Below are 18,323 nucleotides of genomic sequence, written 5' to 3'. Positions count from 1 at the left end.
AATCCCCTTTTTAAAAATTCTCTCTATATTCTCATCAACTCCCCCTAATTGCATCTCTCACCCTTACGCGAAGGGTAATTTACTGTGGCCAATTAACCCACTAACCTGTGTGTCTTTGGGATGTGGAAGGAAACCGGAGCACCCGGGGGAGACCCACGTGGTCACGGGGAGAACGTGCAAACTCCACGTTCCAAGGGTCAAAGCTGGGTCTCCGGCACTTTGAGGCAGCAGCTCTACCGGCTGTGTCACTGTGCTGCCCACACAATCACTGAGCCAGTGACCACTGGGCATCACGCAAAGATCTTCCAGTGACCACTGGGCATCATGTAAAGATCTTCCAGTGACCACTGGGCATCATGTAAAGATCTTCCAGTGACCACTGGGCATCACGTAAAGATCTTCTGCTTTCTGAAAGACCCAGAAAGTGTAGAACAAATGTGATTCCGTCCACTCTGCCAGCCCCCACCCTGATACTGACCTTCATGGGCTGAGACATGTTAGTGCTGCCACAGCACTCATCTCCCACTATTCAAAGTCATTATCAATGAACATTGCTGCCTTTAATTTGCAGAAGGATCTATAAAATTTTTTTTTTTAACATTTTCTCTATTTCGATTTCCCCAGCTGTACAGCCTCACTCATCCATTGGGAACCTCTTCAATCACCAGAATAGATTATCAACTTTCCAATATTTGGACAACAGCAGTGTTTGGAATTAGAATCAGACAGGCTCTTGCTTGCTGTGACTGAGGTTGGAATAGGCTCTATCCCTGTAACATTACCCATCTCTCTCTATTACTCTCTCTCCCTCTGTTCCTGCTTCTTCCCATTTGCTACTGATCTCCATCCATGTTCTGTGCCCTGTTCTAAAGGAACTATTCCCCACCCTCAATCTCGTTCAAAGCTCTCTTGCACCCTCCAGTTTGGGTTTCACCTTTTCCTCCAACCTCTGAGATCTCTCTGCTGCTCTGGACCATCCCTGAAATATAATCATTCACCAGCTGCTGTGACCTCAGCTCACCCTAAACTTCTCCAATTCGTTCTCCTCATTTAACACCCTCCATCAAGCCTCTTTGGCTGAGCTTTTATTCATCTTCCCTAAAATTTTGGTCTTCAACTTAATTTTCCTTCAAATTTGGTCACGGCTCTGTGAAGCAGTTTGAGACTTCTCCTCCTGATGTAAACACACTCTATAAATGAGAAAGATTGGTACTGCAGAACTGGCTCTTGTACACTCCGAAAAATTACTGTTAGCTTTATAGATAAAGCCTTATTATGATTGGACTTGGAATATTTTATTCCACCTTATCTTAAACAGGTTAAAGACGGCATAAAAATCACTGAGATCAGATAAGCATGGTGGTCGGTTATGATCTCGGTGGTTGCGTCAACAGTAAGCTGTACTACAAGACTATGCATTGGAAAGCTTGGGACAGTGTAGTACATCAGTGGAGTAATTGTACCAGCTATCTGAACAGTACAGGGCTTTGGTGAGAGCACACCGTGAATGTAGTTTTTGTTTCCGTCACAACAGAATGACATGTTCACTGCAGCAGCCAGGAGCTCCCGGTGGCCAGCCGCTTCAATTCCACTTCCCATTCCCACACAACATGTCTGTCCACAGCCTCCTCCACTGCCACGTTGAGGCCAGGTGCAGGTTGGAGGAGCAACAGCTCATATTCCGCCTTGGGAGTCTCCAACCTGACGGCCTCAACATCGATTTCTCCAACTTCCAGTAACTCCTCCCCTCTGTTTCCCCCCCCCCCTTTGTTTTCCCTCATTCCTGGGGCCCCCTTCACTCATTCTCTTTCCCTTCCCCTGCCCTCATGACCTGCCCATCATCTCCCTCTGGTTCCCCACCTTCTCCCCTCTCTTCCCTTTATTCCATGGTCTACTGTCCTCTCCTATCAGATTCCTTCTACTCTAGCCCTTTGCCTCTTCTACCTATCACCACTTACCTTCTCACATCATTCCCTTTCATCCCTTCTCCCCCCCAACTACCTTCTCTCTCTCACCTGGACTCACCTATCACCTTACACTCCTCCCCCTCTCCCTACCTTTTTATTCTGGCTTCTGCCCTCTTCCTCTCCAGTCCTGATGAAGGGTCTTGACCCAAAACATCGACTGTTTATTTCCCTCCATAGATGCTGCCTGACCTGCTGAGTTCTTCCAGAATTTTCTGTGTATTGTTGACATGTTTACCTTGGGGACAATATAGCAGAGCATCCTGGAAAGGGAGGCTGTCTGAGGATAGATGAGGGTTACTGGAGGTTAGAAAGATGACCTCATTGAAACACAGGATTATGCAACAGATTTTCCCAAGAAATGATATAGTTGATGAGATAAGTGCCTTCTGATCCTAGATACTCACGCAGCCATTCAAGAGGGATCGACTCAATCACATTACTGAGTCTGGATCACATATATCCCAGACTGGGGAACAATAGCAGATCGTCTTCCCTGAAGACACATTTCTGATTAAGGTTTCTAAAACAATCCAATAGTTTCATGATCACCACTGCCGACCAGGATAAACAGAAGGGCCAAATGGCCTCCTTCTGTGTTGTAAATGAACTATGGTTCTACTGAAACTAGATTTATGTTTCAAATGTATTTAATAAACTGAATTTAAATTATGTAGCTGCTTTGACAAAGATTTGACTATTAGTGCTGGCCTGTGGATTGGTAGATTTTGACTGTTACACTCTCACTTTGTGTACAAAGGATATAGTTTCCCTTATTGATTTTTCTGAACATGTTGGGACCAGCTTTATCTCAAAATTTCTGCTTTGCTCTGAATTATCGGATTTTAAAGTGGGAAAGCATTAAGATCTAAGATGTGCGAGGCCATTGAGGGTTTGGATAATTACAACATTCATCATCGATTTTTTTTAAATTCCAGGGATATCATCAAAGATTGTAATGTTTTGTTGGTAGATCTATAATGTATTGCCTGTGAAGAACTTTGGGATGTCTTAGTGACAATGACAATGTGCTCTGTTCTCTCAAGAACAGGCTAAACCAAGCTTTACAAGGCGAGATGTCATGTAGATCGGAGATCTTCCTTAAATTTGTTCTCGGGAAGTGAATTAATGAGGTGTGAGTTTATTGTCCATCCCCAGTTGCCTCAGAAGGATTTTGATATAACTGGCAATTCGTGAGGGCACTTTAGACAGCAGTTATGTTTGGTACAGGCCTAAAGTGGGTTCAAAAGAAGCAGTTAGGTTTTCACAACAATCCAACATCTCTTACTGAGGTTGTTTTCTGATTTTTATATTTTACAAATTGAACTGAAATTCTCAACTGGTCACGGTAGAACTTGGATCTGCATTCAGCTGAACATCAATAGCAGGACCATTACCTTTATATAGTGTCTGTGAGCTTCTTTTATTTACTGCTAACAGGTGTTCAGACTGAAGTGGAGCTCAAACAGGACATCCTATATATAACAACTGAATTGCAGTATCAAGGTATTACAATACATCAGAGCACATGCTGGTGCAGTGATATGGTGGTTCTGTCTCAGACATGCACATGCACGCATGCACACACACACAACCTCACACATACATGCACATGCATCACACACACATACAATTGTACATCATACATGCATGCATTTACACACATATATACACATACATCATACAGACACATATTACACACACGCGCACACACACACTGAGCACATGCCTCCCCCTGTCGAATTGCTATTGCATCTCACTCCAACAACTGCACAACATGTTTGTTGTTGCATTCCTAATGGCTCAAATCAATACCTATGGTATTTATCATTAATTCAGATTGATTGATATTGTATTGCAAAAGATGACACATTAGCTAAACGTCAGCGAGAACAATCATTGCTGATGACCTGAGTAAATCTTTTCAGTAGAACCCATGAATTACCACTTGAACTTCCACACCCTTGGCAGCAGTTGTTCAGTATGACCATGGAAATGCCTAATCTGGAGCACCCTACCAGGCTTATATGTATTTGGCTCTGAAGCTGCTGCTAGACCAAGGGGTCAGATCAATCGCAAACTGTCCATTCCTTCCAGTTTTCAGACTGTCCTGGTCCAGAGTAACCTGTTCAATAAGCAAGACTGGCATTTGGTGCAACTGTCAGTTAGTTATCGTGCTTCTCTTAGACGTGACAAGACAGAGGGTTCTCCCAGCACAAATTCTGTCCAAATAATAACATGTCACAAACAATAAGAATACAGGAAACAAGTAGGACTAAATCAGTGAGCCTGAGCCAGCTGTGCCAGTCAATAAGATCACAGCTGATCCTCTGGCTCCACGACCAACTTCATCAGTCCTCAGATCCTCTGAGTTATTTAGTGCCAAAATCTACTCCTTTGAATACAGTCATTGACTCAGCGTCCATGGTTCTCTGGGGCAGGGAATCCTTAAGCTTCACAAACCTCTGAGTGAAGACATTTCTCCTCAGCTCCATTTTGAATGGCCAACCTTTCATCCTGAAACTATGCACTTAATTCTACCCAGAATGGAAACACAGCATTTGCATCTGCCCCAACAATTCCTCTTAGAATTTTCTGCATCTCAATTACACCACCTCTCATTCTTCTAAACTCCCAGGAGTATAGACCAAGGTTAAACTTTCCTCTTTGGATACCGCTCATCCTTGGAATCAATCCAGCAAATCTACACAGGACAACCTTTAAGATATGTATAAACATCTGCACAGTGCTCCAGGTACAGTCTCACCAAAGCCCTGTACATTCTCAGCAAGACTTCCTTACTCTTATACACCAAACTATTTGCAATAAAGTCCAATGCACCATTTGCCTTCCTAATTGCTCACTGGATCCACATGTTAACTTTCTGAGTCACAAGGAACAAGGTCGTTTCTGTACGCCAATAGGTCTTGCTGTTTTAGAAGCATTCTGTTTCTCTGTTCTTCACACCAAAGTGCACATCACATTTTCCAACATTGCACCTTCAGCAGATGAATTGGTTGGGCAAATCATGCAATCCAGTTTTACTTGAATGCATGTGAGCAAATGTTCTGACTTTCTAAATTTCAGGAGGTTATGGATTTGAGTCCAATTTCTGCCTCTGTGTGTAAATGTTTGAGACAATGAGATTTTTATTTTGGAGTCAGGTCACAGGCTGAATGGCCTTGTTCTGAGACACTGTTCCAGCTCAGGTCAATACCGTCAGTGTTCTGATTCAGGAAGGAGCCAACAGCGTGATTTTACTGCTCTCAGAACAACCCTTTCCAAATCTGAACACGCACAACTCTGGAACAGGTCAAACTAGAAAAACAAAGGGTGAATCCTTAAACTGGAGTGTTACCTCACAGCTCCACTGATCCTGGTTCAACCCTAAGCTCTAGTGTTGTCTTTGTGGAGTTTGCACATTCACAGGAACACATGAAAACAGGAGCAGGAGGAGGCCACTCGGCCCCTCAAGCCTGCCCCACCATTCAATATGACCACGGCTGATCTGTGCTGGCCTCAACTCCTCTTCTGTGCCAGGTCCCCAGAACGCTCAATTCCTTGATCTTTCAAATATTTATCTATCTCCATCTTAAATATATCTAATGATCTGCCCTTGGAGGCAGTGAACTCCAGACAGCCTCCACCCTCTGAGAGAAGACATTTCTACACACCTTGGTTTTAAATGACCAGCCACTTATTTTGTAGCTATGTTCCCTCGCTTGTCACTCTCCCACTGGTGAAATTATCTCAACACCTACTCTGTCAACCCCCTGAGGATCTTATATGTTTGAATAAGGCCACCCCTCATTCTTCTACATTCCAAGGAACACAGACCCAAACTCTCCATATCCCAGGAATTACCCCAGTGAATCTCCTTCAGACGGCCTCCAATGTTACTGTATCCTTTGCTAGGTAAGGGGACCAAAACGGGGCAGTTCTCTAGGTGTGGCTTCACCTATACCCTGTACAATCGAACGTAGAACAGTCCAGCACAGTACTAGCCCTTTGGCCCATGATGTTGTGCTGACCTATATAAACCTACTCTCTGATCAATCTAACCCTTCCCTCCTACACAGCCCATAACCCTCCATTTTACTTACATCCATGTGCCTATCCCTTTTAAATGTTCCTATTGTATCAGCCTCTACCACCAACCCTGGCAGTGTGTTCCAGGCACCCACCACTCTCCGTGTAAAAAAAAACTACTACTGACATCTCCCCTAAACTTTTCTCCTCTGACCTTAAATGGATGTCCTATGGTATTGGTCATTGCCACCCTGGGGAAAAGGTGCTGGCTGTCCACTCTGTCTATGCCCCTCGTAATCTTATACACCTCTATCAAGTCGCCTCTCATCCTGCGTCACTCCAAAGAGAAAAGCCCTAGCTCTCTCAATCTTTCCTCATAAGACATGTTCTCTAATCCAGGCAGTATCCTGGTAAGTCTCCTCTGCACCCTCTCTAAAGCTTCCACATCCTTCCTATAATGAAGTGACCAGAACTGAACACAATACTCCAAGTGTGGTCTAACCAGAGTTTTATAGAGCTGCAATATTACCTCACGGCTCTTGAACTCAATACCCCGACTAATGAAGGTCAGCACACCATATGCTTTCTTAACAACCCTATCAACTTGTGCAGCAACTTTGAGGGATCTATGGACATGGACCCCAAGATCCCTCTGTTCCTCCACACTGTTAAGAATCCTGCTATAAACCTTGTACTCTGCCTTCAGTTTTGTTCTTCCAAAGTGTATTTCTTCATACTTTTCTGGATTGAACCCCATCTGCCACTTCTCCGCCCAGGTCTGCATCCTGTCTACATCCCATTGCAACCTACAGCAACCTTCTACGCTATCCAGAACACCTCCAATCTTTGTGTCATCCGCAAACTTACTAACCCATTCCCCTACTTCCTCATCCAATTCATTTATAAAAATCACAAAGAACAGGGGTCCCATAACAGATCCCTGTGGAACGCCACTGGTCACCGACCTCCAGGCAGAATACTCTCCATCTACTACCACCCTCTGCCATCTGTGGACAAGCCAATTCCGAATCCACGCAGCCAAGTCTCCATGGATCCCATGCCTCATCACTTTCTGGATGAGCCTACCATGGGGAATGTTATCAAACACCTTACTAAAGTCCATATACACCACATCCACCACTCTACCTTCATCTATTTGTTTTGTCACCTCCTCAGAAAATTCAATTAGGCTCATGAGGCACAATCTGCCCCTCACAAAGCCATGCTGACTATCCCTAATAAGACTATGCTTCTCCAAATACTTGTAAATCTTGTCCCTAAGAATCTTCTCCAATAGCTTGTCCACCACTAACATAAGACTCACTGGTCTATAATTCCCAGGATTATCCCAATTCATTTTCTTGAACAAGGGAACATCTGCCATCCACCAATCCTCTGGTACCACTCCTATGCCCAGGGAGGATGCAAATATAATCGTCAACACACCAGCAATCTCTTCCCTCACCTCCCGTAGTAACCTGGGGTATATCCCATCGGCCCCAGGGACTTACCTATCCTAATGATTTTCAGAAGCTCCAACACAACCTCTTTCTTAACCTCAACATGCTCCAGCACATTAGCCTGTTCTATGCGGACCTCACATTCATCAAAGTCCCCCTCCCTGGAGAACACTGAAGCAAAGTATTTATTAAGGACATCCCTGGCCTCCTCTGCTTCCAGGCACATTTCCCCCTTGTCCCTGAGCAGTCCTACCCTCACTCTAGTCATCCTCCTGTTACTCACATGTGTTGAACGTTTTGGTGTTTTCCTTAATCCTACTTGCCAAGGCCTTCTTATGTCCCCTTCTAGCTCTCCTAAGTCACTTCTTAAGCTCCTTTCTGGCTACCTTATAATTCCCTGCCTGATTTTTGCTTCCTAAACTTTAAGTTTGCTTCCTTCTTCTTCTTGACTGAATGTTTCACCTCTCTTGTCAACCGTGGTTCCTTTACCCTATCATCCTTTCCCTATCTCAGTGGGACAAACCTATCCAGAACTCCAGTTCAAGAGTTCCCTAAACAGCCTCCATATTTCTGCTGGGAACATCTGTTCCCAATTAATGCTCCCAAGTTCCTGCCTAATACCATCGTAATTAGCCCTCCCAAATTAAAAACTTTCCCATATCGTCTGCTTCTACCCCTGTCCATGGCTATGCTAAAGGTCAGGGAGTTGTGGTCACTATCTCTGAAATGCTTGCCCACCGAGAAGTCTGTCGCCTGACCACGTTCATTGCCTAGTACTAGACCCAGTATGGCCTCTCCTCCAGTCGGCCTGTCCACATCCTGTGTCAGGAATCCTTCCTGGACACACCGAACAAATTCTGCCCCATCTAAACCTTTTGCACTAAGGAGATGCCAATCAATATTAGGGAAGCAGAATTCTCCCACGATAACAACCCTGTTATTTTTGCATCTTTCCAAAATCTGCCTACTTATCTGCACCTCGGTAGCTCGATGGTTATTGGGGGCCTATAGAATACTCCCAATAGAGTGACCGCTGCCTTCCTGTTTCTGACTTCCACCCACTCTGACTCTGTGGACGATCCCTCCAGGACATCCTCCCTTTCTGCAGCTGTGATACTGTCCCGGATTAGCAATGCTACCCTCCCACCTTTTTTACCTCCCTCCCTATTCCTTTTGAAACATCTAAACCCCAGAACATCAAGCAGCCAATCCTGCCCTTGTGACACCCAAGTCTCTGTGATGGCCACAACATCGTAATTCCACGTACTGATCTATGCTCTAAGTTCATCACCCTTGTTCTTAACACTCCTTGCATTAAAGTAAACACACTTCCACCCATCCAACTGGCTGCATTTATGCCCGATCCAATGCCTGAACTTCCTCACAGGATCTCTGCACAATGCATCTGCCTTTACACCAACTGCTCCATCATCCGACCAAACACTCTGGTTCCCATCCCCCTGCCAACCTAGTTTAAACCCTTCCCAACAGCTCTAGCAAACCTTCCCGCAAGGACACCGGTCCCCCTCCAGTTCAGGTGTAACCCGTCCCTTTTGTACAGGTCGTACCTTCCCCAGAAGAGATCCCAATGATCAACAAATCTCAAACCCTGCCCCCTGCACCAGCCACGCATTCATCTGCCAAATCTAAGTATTCTTACCCTCAGTGGTGCATGGCAGCAATCCAGAGATTACTACCCTTGAGGTCCTGCTTTTTAGCTTCCTTCCTGAATCCCTTTAATCACTTTTCAGGACCTCATCCCTTTTCCTACCTGTGTCGTCGGTACCAGTGTGAACCACGACTTCTGGCTGCTCCCCCTCCCCCTTAAGAATGGGGGACGGGAACACAAGTGGAGCTGGAACACAACCTCCCTGTTCCCGAACTCCAATCCCTTCACAATAACGGCTGACATGCCATTTGCCTTCTTAACTTTGGGACCTGCTGCTGGTTTTTGTGATTCGTGCACTGGAACACCTAGATCCCTCTCAGCTTTACTCACCTGTTGTCTTTCTGATAATAATTTGTCTTTTGATTCCTTTTACAGAAGTGCATGACCTCATAACTCCCACATTAAACTTCATTTGCCAGGTTTTCGCCTGATTACCCAATCCGTCTGTGGCCTTTGCAGAACGAGAATATCCCTCGCACAATATTTCACCTATTTTTGTATCATTAGAAGACTTGGAAACCTGACATTTAATTCCCTCCTCCAAGTTATCAATGTAAACAGTAAACAACTGAGGGCCATGAACCAATCCCTGGGGTACCCCACTGGTTACACCCCTCCATCCTGACAGCCAGTTTTCAGTCTCTGCTGATACCCTTCTTCTAGTGACTGTGAGGGTTTCCCCTGAGTGCTCTGTTTTCTCCAACACCCCAGACATATGCTGGTTGCTGCTGTAAGTTACCCCTGGTGTAGGTGGGTAGTAGGAACATCAGGGACGAGTTAATGGGCATGTGAAAGAGAGAATAGGTTACAGGAAAATACATTGAGGAATGGGATTGGTGGGTGTGCTCTGAAAGCTGGAATAGACTCAGTGGGTTGAATGGCCTCCTTCTATCTCATAAAAAAATAAGTTAATGGTATCAACTAATGTTCGAAATACAATGGAATGTAAGTTCTTGACTTAAAGGAATGTATTGGCAAAACTTCAGACTGAATGTAGTTAGTGACCTTCAATCCTTGGAGTTCTGATTCAAGAGCAGTGGCTGCGGGAATGTTGGTAGCAAATGGGTCTAAAGAATAAGGATGTTTCCTACTGCAATTGCTTTAAGTGTATTTTGGGCACGAATGAAGGAGCTGATGTTTATTTCAGGTCTAATCATGAAAAGTAAGTATTCTGAAAGTGTTTCAGACTGTCAATTTACTTTTCTTTAGCAAGAGCCAAATAGATCAGTGGAACAGAATTGAAGCCCTTTAGTTAGGCGATGCATCTAATCACCTTGTCTTTCCTCATTCTCTTCAGGTGATGACTTGTATGAAAGCTCCCCTTATGAGCCAGTCAGCTCGCGCCTCTCTGACATATTCCGACTCGCTGCAATCAGTTCAGGTAAAGAAAATAAGGTTCCTTTGAACTTCTCTTGAAATATTTTCTCTTTTCAAAGAGGGAAATGATTTGGGGATTTATTGAAGAATCAGTATCCAGTAGTATTAAAGGCCCACAGATTTCAAGTTAAGTGGCTAAATCCCACTATAAAATATCACAAACAGCAGAGCAAGCCTTGTAATCCCATGTAATAGAAATAGAATTTGGTCTCTTCAGATAACAAAGCAAATATTGGCCCAGTTCATGGCTGCTCCCATGCACATTTGCAGTCCATCACTGTTAATCATTGGCTGGTGGAAGCAGACTAGGTTGGATCCTTTGGGGGTCTGGGGAAAGAGCAGGGAGGTGCGACCAAAGGGCTGGTCAGGCATAGGGGCTGAATTGTCTTCTTCTGCCCTGGTTCATTCCATAATCTTATGATGTTTCCCCTGAGCTGCAGATTAAACAGTCCCAAACTCTACCTGAAATTCAGATGCTTTGAAGTTGCATATTTGAAATGGAGGTAACTGTGGTTGTTGAAAGTGTGGAAATGTTGGTGACCTCCAAGGACAGGAGGTTGGACCTCGAAGAACAGTAGGATTGCTTAATTCTGGGCCCTGTCTGGCTCCAGTGTTTCAGGTAAGTGATGGTACTAGCTCTGGTCACTGATGTTTCTCAGTATTCATGTCTTAGTTCTCATTGGCAGACTGTGGTCATGTGGTAAATTTCCACTGAGCCCATCATACAACAACAACTTGGATTTAAATCATGCTCTTACTTTAGTGGACTGTACCAAGGTGCTGCACAAGTGCTCAGGCAATATTTGACTGAACCCCAAAAGGTGATATTAGGACCAAGTATGTTTTAAGGAGTGTACTTAAAGAGCAGAGAAAATTTGGATGCTTCATAGAGTTTGTGAGACTGGGGAGGTGACAGAATAACCGTGGCGCTCTGGGCTTCTCTCTCGAGCCTGGGAACCAAGTGTCATTGAGTTCTTCAGACAGTCAGTTACAATGAGAGGATGCTGAATTTCCCAGTCTGACCCCAGTGAATCTTTTCCTGAGCCTGTTCCCACAATCAACCCTCCTCTTTTCTGCTCTTTCCATGAGCTCCTGTCTTTTTTTCTCAAATTCAGTCGACAAATATGTAGCAGCTCTATCTGAACTCAAGAAAATGCTTTTAAAGTATTGTGAACTGAAATGATGGCTCCAATTACAACACTGATAATTAAAAAGAAAAATTATTCTGCATAATTATATCACTTTTTTGATTATCCCAGTCCCTAGATGCAGGCTGGATTTTAATCAAGGGAGTTATTCATTTATTAGAAAGCTGCTGTAAAGGAACAGTTTAAACAGAGTGAATTAACTACCCATGCAATGAACTAAAAACCAAATTACAAATTCAGTCAACTACTTACAAGGACTGAAAGATTTCTTTTATTAACATGTAATTATTTGGGTGTGTTGATGGACAGATGGTATGTTGTTGATATAGGCAGCCAGCCTCTTGCGAATTACTTGGAGACCAAATGTATGGTTCCTGGCTGCTTCTCAAGGTACTCCTTGTGGCACGTGAATGGGCACTGGCTAGTTTTAAATAGTTGGGTATTACTCATGTCTCAAATGTTGGTAAATCAGACGGGTGTTAGTACGAGTTTCAGTTCAAAGACTTGAGCACAAAATTCCATGCTAATGTTCCAGTCATTCAGCAACCTAAACGTTCACTCCCCCCACAACACTGACACACTGTGCAGTGACATGTCCCTTCTCTAGGATGGACTGTGACAACTCGAGGCTTGTGGGTGGTGGCACAGCAGTTAAGTGACTGGATCAGCCATCCAGGGGTCTAAAATAACAATCCAGAGATCGGAGTTCAGATCCTACCTTGGGGGAAAAGTTGTCATTAGTAATGACGGTGGCCACAAAACCAGTAGTTTGTCATAAAAAGAACACCTGGCTCACTAATGCTATCCTCACCTGGTCAGGTTTATATGTGATCACAGGAAGGATGTGATTGCACTGGAGAGGGTGCAGACACTCACCGGGAGGTTGCCTAGTTGGGAGGGATTCAGCTATAAGGAGAGAGTGGACGGGCTGAGTTTGTTCTCCCTGGAGCGGAGGAGGCTGACGAGTGACCTGACAGTGGTGTGCAACATTATGAGAGTCTTCCCAGAGTGGGGATCTCTAAAATAGAAGGACAGACGTATTGGTGAGAGGTTTAGAGGGGAGCTGAGGGGAAATTGTTTTCACACAGACAGTAGCTGGAATCTGGAATTTTCTGCCTGAGGACGTGGTGCAGGCAGGTAAGTGGGACCAGTAGAGATAAGGACAATGGTTGACATGGGTGAGGTGCGCTGTGTAGCATGTGGCTCCATGGCTCCGTGTCTGATTGTCAGATCTACGTCTGATATCTTCCCTTAGCTCAGGATTGGTGAACATATGTACTGTGCACTGCTGAGTACTGAGTGCCTTCCAAGAATCCTGATGGAGAATTTCCTGATCATCAGCATTCCCAATTGATGTCTATGTCAACATTTAATTTGTGACTGCAAATAAATTATTCAGGATCAAAGCGCTTTGATTTAATGTCTGATTTAATGGCTATTTGCCTTAATTTGTAGAGAGGCTCCAGCTCCCCCATTGGCACTCTGCATGTGTAAGAACGCATCACTGACTTGCAAGATAAGCAAAGTGGGGAAGATGCTGTCATTTTAAATCTTGTTCCCTGGTTATTACTTCCACACAAGTCATCTAGTCAGCATCAGACGATTATGCAGCTAATGTGTTGTCACACCAGAGGCACAGACAGCTCTTCACATGTCCAGGGAAAGCAAAATCAACTGAAGATGGTGGAGGAGCGCCTACTCATACCGTGAGACAGTATCCGAAGGTGACAGTCACACAATAAAATAGACCTGAGCAGGAGAAAAGGCTAATGAGAAGAGCATATCGAATGGGGTTGCAACGTGGGCAGCTGATAGTTGCTAAGTGTGTTGAATGGCTGGTGTTCCTTCTGTCTTGCCTGTGCCAGAGTCCAGGGGCTCTTGTGAATGAACCTGTACAGTACGGGGGGAATGCTGCAGTGGTACAGATGCTGCCTTCTTGGCAACACATTACAATGAGCCCCAGGTTTGCTTGCATAGGCTGATGTAAAGGACGAGGCACCTATCTAAGGTGCACACAGTGTTACATGCACGTTAAGCAGCAAAAACAGCCAATAGACAGAACTTAGTAACCCTCCAACCAACCAATCAGATAAGAGTTCTGCACATCTAATTGTGAATGGTGATGGGCAATTAAACAGCTCAAGGGGAGTGTCCGAGAACACACTGCCACCCTCTGTGACGGCTGCACCAAGTGTTTGGGCACCAAAGACAAGCCTGAAGCACTAAAGTTATAGAGCCATGGTTATGTAGCAGGGAAACAGGCCCTTCAGCCCACCAAATCCATACTGACCTATTTACTCCAACTTATTCTTCCCACATTCTCATCAACTTCTCCCAGATCCCAATACTCACCTGCACACAAGGGGCAATTCACAATGGCCAAGCAACCTATCAACAGGCATGTCTCTGGAATGTGGGAGGAAACCAGAACACTGTGGTACAGGGAGAACATGCATGCTCCACACAGACAGCACCTGAGAGAAGGATCAAACTTAACTGGCTCGAGCTGTGAGACAGCAGACACACTAGCTGCATCACAGTGGCACCCCATTTGTAACCATATCCACCTAGAGCGACGATGGATGTCCCAGCTCAGCTCCCCCTGGGATCCCAATCATAGCAGAAGTCAGCCTTCGATTCAGTTCATTTCACTTGATATCAAAGAATAGCCAGAAGCACTGAACACAGAACAGGCCTGACGACATCTGAGCAGTTGCACCGAAGACACACTTCAGTATCAGCTATGTCTCTAGCCAGCTGTTCCAGTACAGATGTAACATCGGCCCAGCAGTGTGGAATGTAAACTCAGAGGTGGTACATCCACCAAGGACGGGACAGATCCAGTTGACTTAATTACCAATCCAATGTCAAAGTGAAATTCCACCTGTCGATACAAGTTTACCACAAAAAAATGAAATTTCCTATTGAGTTTCCACTAAAGTTATTAATCCATTTGTTGGGACAGAGTAGGTAAAATTCACATCCTTTTACAACTCCTGCGGAATGTCGCCCCTTCTCACCGTGCCTCAGTGAGTAGCACGTCTTGTCCCTTAAGAATGTGAACTCGTCCCAAGTCAAAGACTTGAAGACAGAAGTCCAGGCTGTGATGTTTCAGTGTGGTACTGAGGGAAGTGTGGGAGGGGCTGTACTGGGGGAACTGCACTGTGGGAGGAGCAGTACTGGGGGAACTGTGGGAGGGGCAGTACTGGGGGAACTGCACTGTTAGAGGAAAAGCATTGGAGAGTGCTTCACATTTGGAGGAGCAGTACTGAGAAATAGCACACAGTCATAGGTAATGCTTGATCTGCCCTGAGACTGTGTGGTGGGACAGTGTAGGGGGAGCTTTACTCTGCACCTAATCCATTCTGTACCTACCCTGGGAGTGTTTGAGGGACAGTGTTGTTGAAGTTTATTCTGTATCTAACTCACGGTGTACCTGTCCTGGTAGTGGTTGTTGGGACAGTGTAGAGGGCACTTTACTCTTCATGTAACTCATTTTTTCTCCTAATCAGCCCAGTGTTTTCTCTGCTCTGGGAGTGTTTGATGGCACAGTGTACAGAGAGCTTAATTCTGTTTCCAACCCATGCTGTACCTATCCTGGGACTACTTTGATGGGACAATGTAGAGGAAACTTTACTGTGTTTCATTCTAAATTATTAATGTCCTAATTTCATTTTTTACTGAATTTTGAAGAGCTTACAGACACACATATATTTAATGTGCCCGTGCTTCATTCTGATAGCATGGGCTTTGAGCAGGGGAACACTGACATGCTGAAGGTGCTTGGCTCGGCTGGGTCTGCACTGTGAATGGTGTTTAGTTTCACAGCTGAGACCATGTGGTCCTTGGGTTTTTGGGAGAGTCAGCACTGTGCTTCTGACAGGTGAAAACCTGAGTTGATTTGCTTTCAATGTGGCACAAGGAGCTGAAGGAAGATATCCTCCCTCCTCAAAGGGTGGTTACACATCTTCCCTGCAGTATCTGAATGTAGGAGGAGGAAGAAGCCAGTGAGCACCCAATGTGAGTTACACGGCAACAGCAGGAGGTTATTCTGACGTATCAGTTCATTGCACAGAAACGGGAGGCCATTTATCCCTTTGACCCTGGCAGATAAGAGTAGAATGAGTCTGTCCAGCCCGTGCATGTGGCAAAGAAACAGAAGTGTCATTCATAACCTCGCTTCATAAGGATGAGGTGCATCTCGACAGAATTTCTCTTAACACCTTTACTTAACATAAGAACTATTGATCTCCAGTTCAACATTTAACACACCCAGCTGTAACAGTTCCAGGTTTCCACTGGGCTTTATATGAAGATGTGCCTCCTGACGCCAACCTATGCTGCTTGGCTCTCATCTCAGGTTGTGCCCCTTGTTTACCTTCCACCTTCCTTGCCACTCATAGGGTTATACAGCACTCCTCGAGAAAATAATTTGCATCCATCAAGAAAAGATTGCAGAGACAATTACAAAAAGACAATCTATTTTCAAGCATTCCTATCTGAAGACTGATACATTAAATAGTCAGCAAGTGTAACCAGGCCACTGGCAAGGAATAAATCCTCAAAGTTCTGTATGCATCAGATGACAGTTTTTCATCACTGCACGGAGAGGGAGAGTTTATAATTTCCAAACTAGGACAAAGATAAGCATGCATTTCTATTCTGAGTTTCACCACCTCAATATCTTGTTGCTTCCCAACCAATAAAGCGCACTTGCTGTTGTAACATAGGAAATGTGGAAGCCAAACTGTGCACAAGAAGATCCCACAAATAGCTGTATGATAGTGCTCATATAATTCATTCCCATGATGCTGATTGAGAATAAATATCGGTCCCAGGACTCTTCAAAATATTGTCATGGGGTACATTGTGCTCACCCCACTTTGACATTTTCCCTGAAAGTTGCCCCTCTGCCAGAAATATCCACCTGGAATCCTGTACTCAAGTGAAACTTGAACCCACAACCGTCTGATATAGAGGTGAAAGTGCAACCCACTGAGCTACAGCTGAAACGTGTGAGGGACGGCAAGGACAATGTCTCAACTAGTATTGCCATATCGTTTCTGTTCTTTGGATCACAGAATAATTTCACCACACAAGGAGACCATTCATCCCATCGAATCTGTGTCAGTTCTTCATTGAGCACCCCCAAGAGTCCTGCTCTCCCGTGCTTTCCCAGTAGTATTGCAAGTTATTTCCCTTTGCTTGCCTCCCCAAATCCCTTCTGAAAGCCTTGATTGACTGTTACCACCAGCTGTACAAATGGTGTGTGCCAGATCATCAACACTCCCTGCAGAACTAAAGCTTTTCCTCACTTTTGTCTGTTCCCATCCCTATGTCATCTGGCCCTTGAATCAGGCACCAACCTCAAACTAACCCACCTTAAGCAGTCATGATCTTCCCCACTTCCATTAAATCTCCTGTCTACCTTCTTTGGTCCAAGATGCTTCCCAGCTTCTTCAATCTAACCCCACGGTCAAAATCCTTTCTCCCTTTTTGGCTGATATTTTCTCGGTAGGTGTTTGGTCAAACACTTGTTACTCATCAGTGCAGTACTTTAGGTGCAGAGAAGGGTATGTGGGCTTGGTGTAGAGACGGAAAATACTCGTAACGTAGAGATGAGAAATAGAGACTTTCTCCAGTTGTAGCGGCCAGAGCAACAGAGGGGAGGAGCTACATTTTTTTAAAGTTGTGTGATTGGCTAAGTGTGTGTGGCAACTCAGCCAATAAAAGGAAGGTAGGGTAAAGCAGAGTGGCCATTTTGGAGTGGCCATGGTGAGAGTGAGCCAGTGTAGGAGTGGGAATCTGAGGCTTTAGCTCAAGAGGCTTCAGCGAGGAAGCACAGGTGAGTAGCAGGTAAGAACAGGTAAAGTTTTTTATAGTCATTAAATAAAAAGACATCAAATTATAACTAATCAAATAAAGTAGGGATGCAGGATCAGGTGATGTGTTGTAGCTGCATGATGGGGGAGCTGGTGGACCTCACTGTGGCTCCTGGTGACCACATCTGCAGCAAGTGTTGGTTGCTCCAGGAAGTCAGGCTCAGAGTTGATGACCTGGAATCTGAGCTTCAAACACTGCGGCGTGTCAGGGAGGGAGCGAGTTACCTAGACGCTGTGTTTCAGGAGGCAGTCACACCCACTGGATTATCTGCTTCAGATTTGGTCTGTGGTCAGGGACAAGAGGGTGTGACTGTGAGTGAGGAAGGTAGGGGGATCCAAGAGGTAGTGCTGGAGGAGCCTCAGCCCTTGAGCTTGTCCAACAGGTGTGAGATTTTTGCTCCCTGTGCGGATGAGAGTGAGGGCTGTAGGAAGGATGCGCAACCGAACTGTGGTTCAGGGAGCCATTCAAGAGGAGGGGTGAAGAGAAATGTAGTTGTGATTGGGGATAGTACAGTCAGGGGAATGGACACAAGGATTGAGAGTCCCGAAGGCTGTGTTGCCTGCCTGGTGCCTGTGCTCGGGACACCTCATCTGACCTGCAGAGGAATTTGGAATGGGAGGGGAAAGAACCAGTTGTCGTGGTCCATGTGGGTACCAACGATGTAGGTAGAACAAGGAAAGGGATTCTGCTGACGGAATTTGAGCAGCTCGGGACTAATTAAAAAGCAGAACCAAAAAGGTAATAACCTCTGGATTGCTGCCTGAGCCACGTGCAAATTGGCACAGGGTCAGTA

At 45.0% G+C, this 18,323-nt stretch overlaps 1 protein-coding gene across 1 annotated transcript in view; it reads left to right on the top strand.

Annotated features, from left to right (window-relative positions):
• gfra2b (GDNF family receptor alpha 2b) overlaps positions 1–18,323 on the top strand; it is a 194,806-nt gene that overhangs the window by 39,414 nt on the left and 137,069 nt on the right. The window contains exon 3 of the mRNA XM_052040903.1: positions 10,420–10,503. Within this exon, the coding sequence (XP_051896863.1) occupies positions 10,420–10,503 (84 nt within the window). The remainder of the gene's footprint in view (positions 1–10,419; positions 10,504–18,323) is intronic.

Source organism: Pristis pectinata, chromosome 29 (genome assembly GCF_009764475.1).
Source record: "Pristis pectinata isolate sPriPec2 chromosome 29, sPriPec2.1.pri, whole genome shotgun sequence".
Lineage (NCBI taxonomy): Eukaryota > Metazoa > Chordata > Chondrichthyes > Rhinopristiformes > Pristidae > Pristis > Pristis pectinata.
This window is presented reverse-complemented; position numbering and strand designations above follow the sequence as displayed.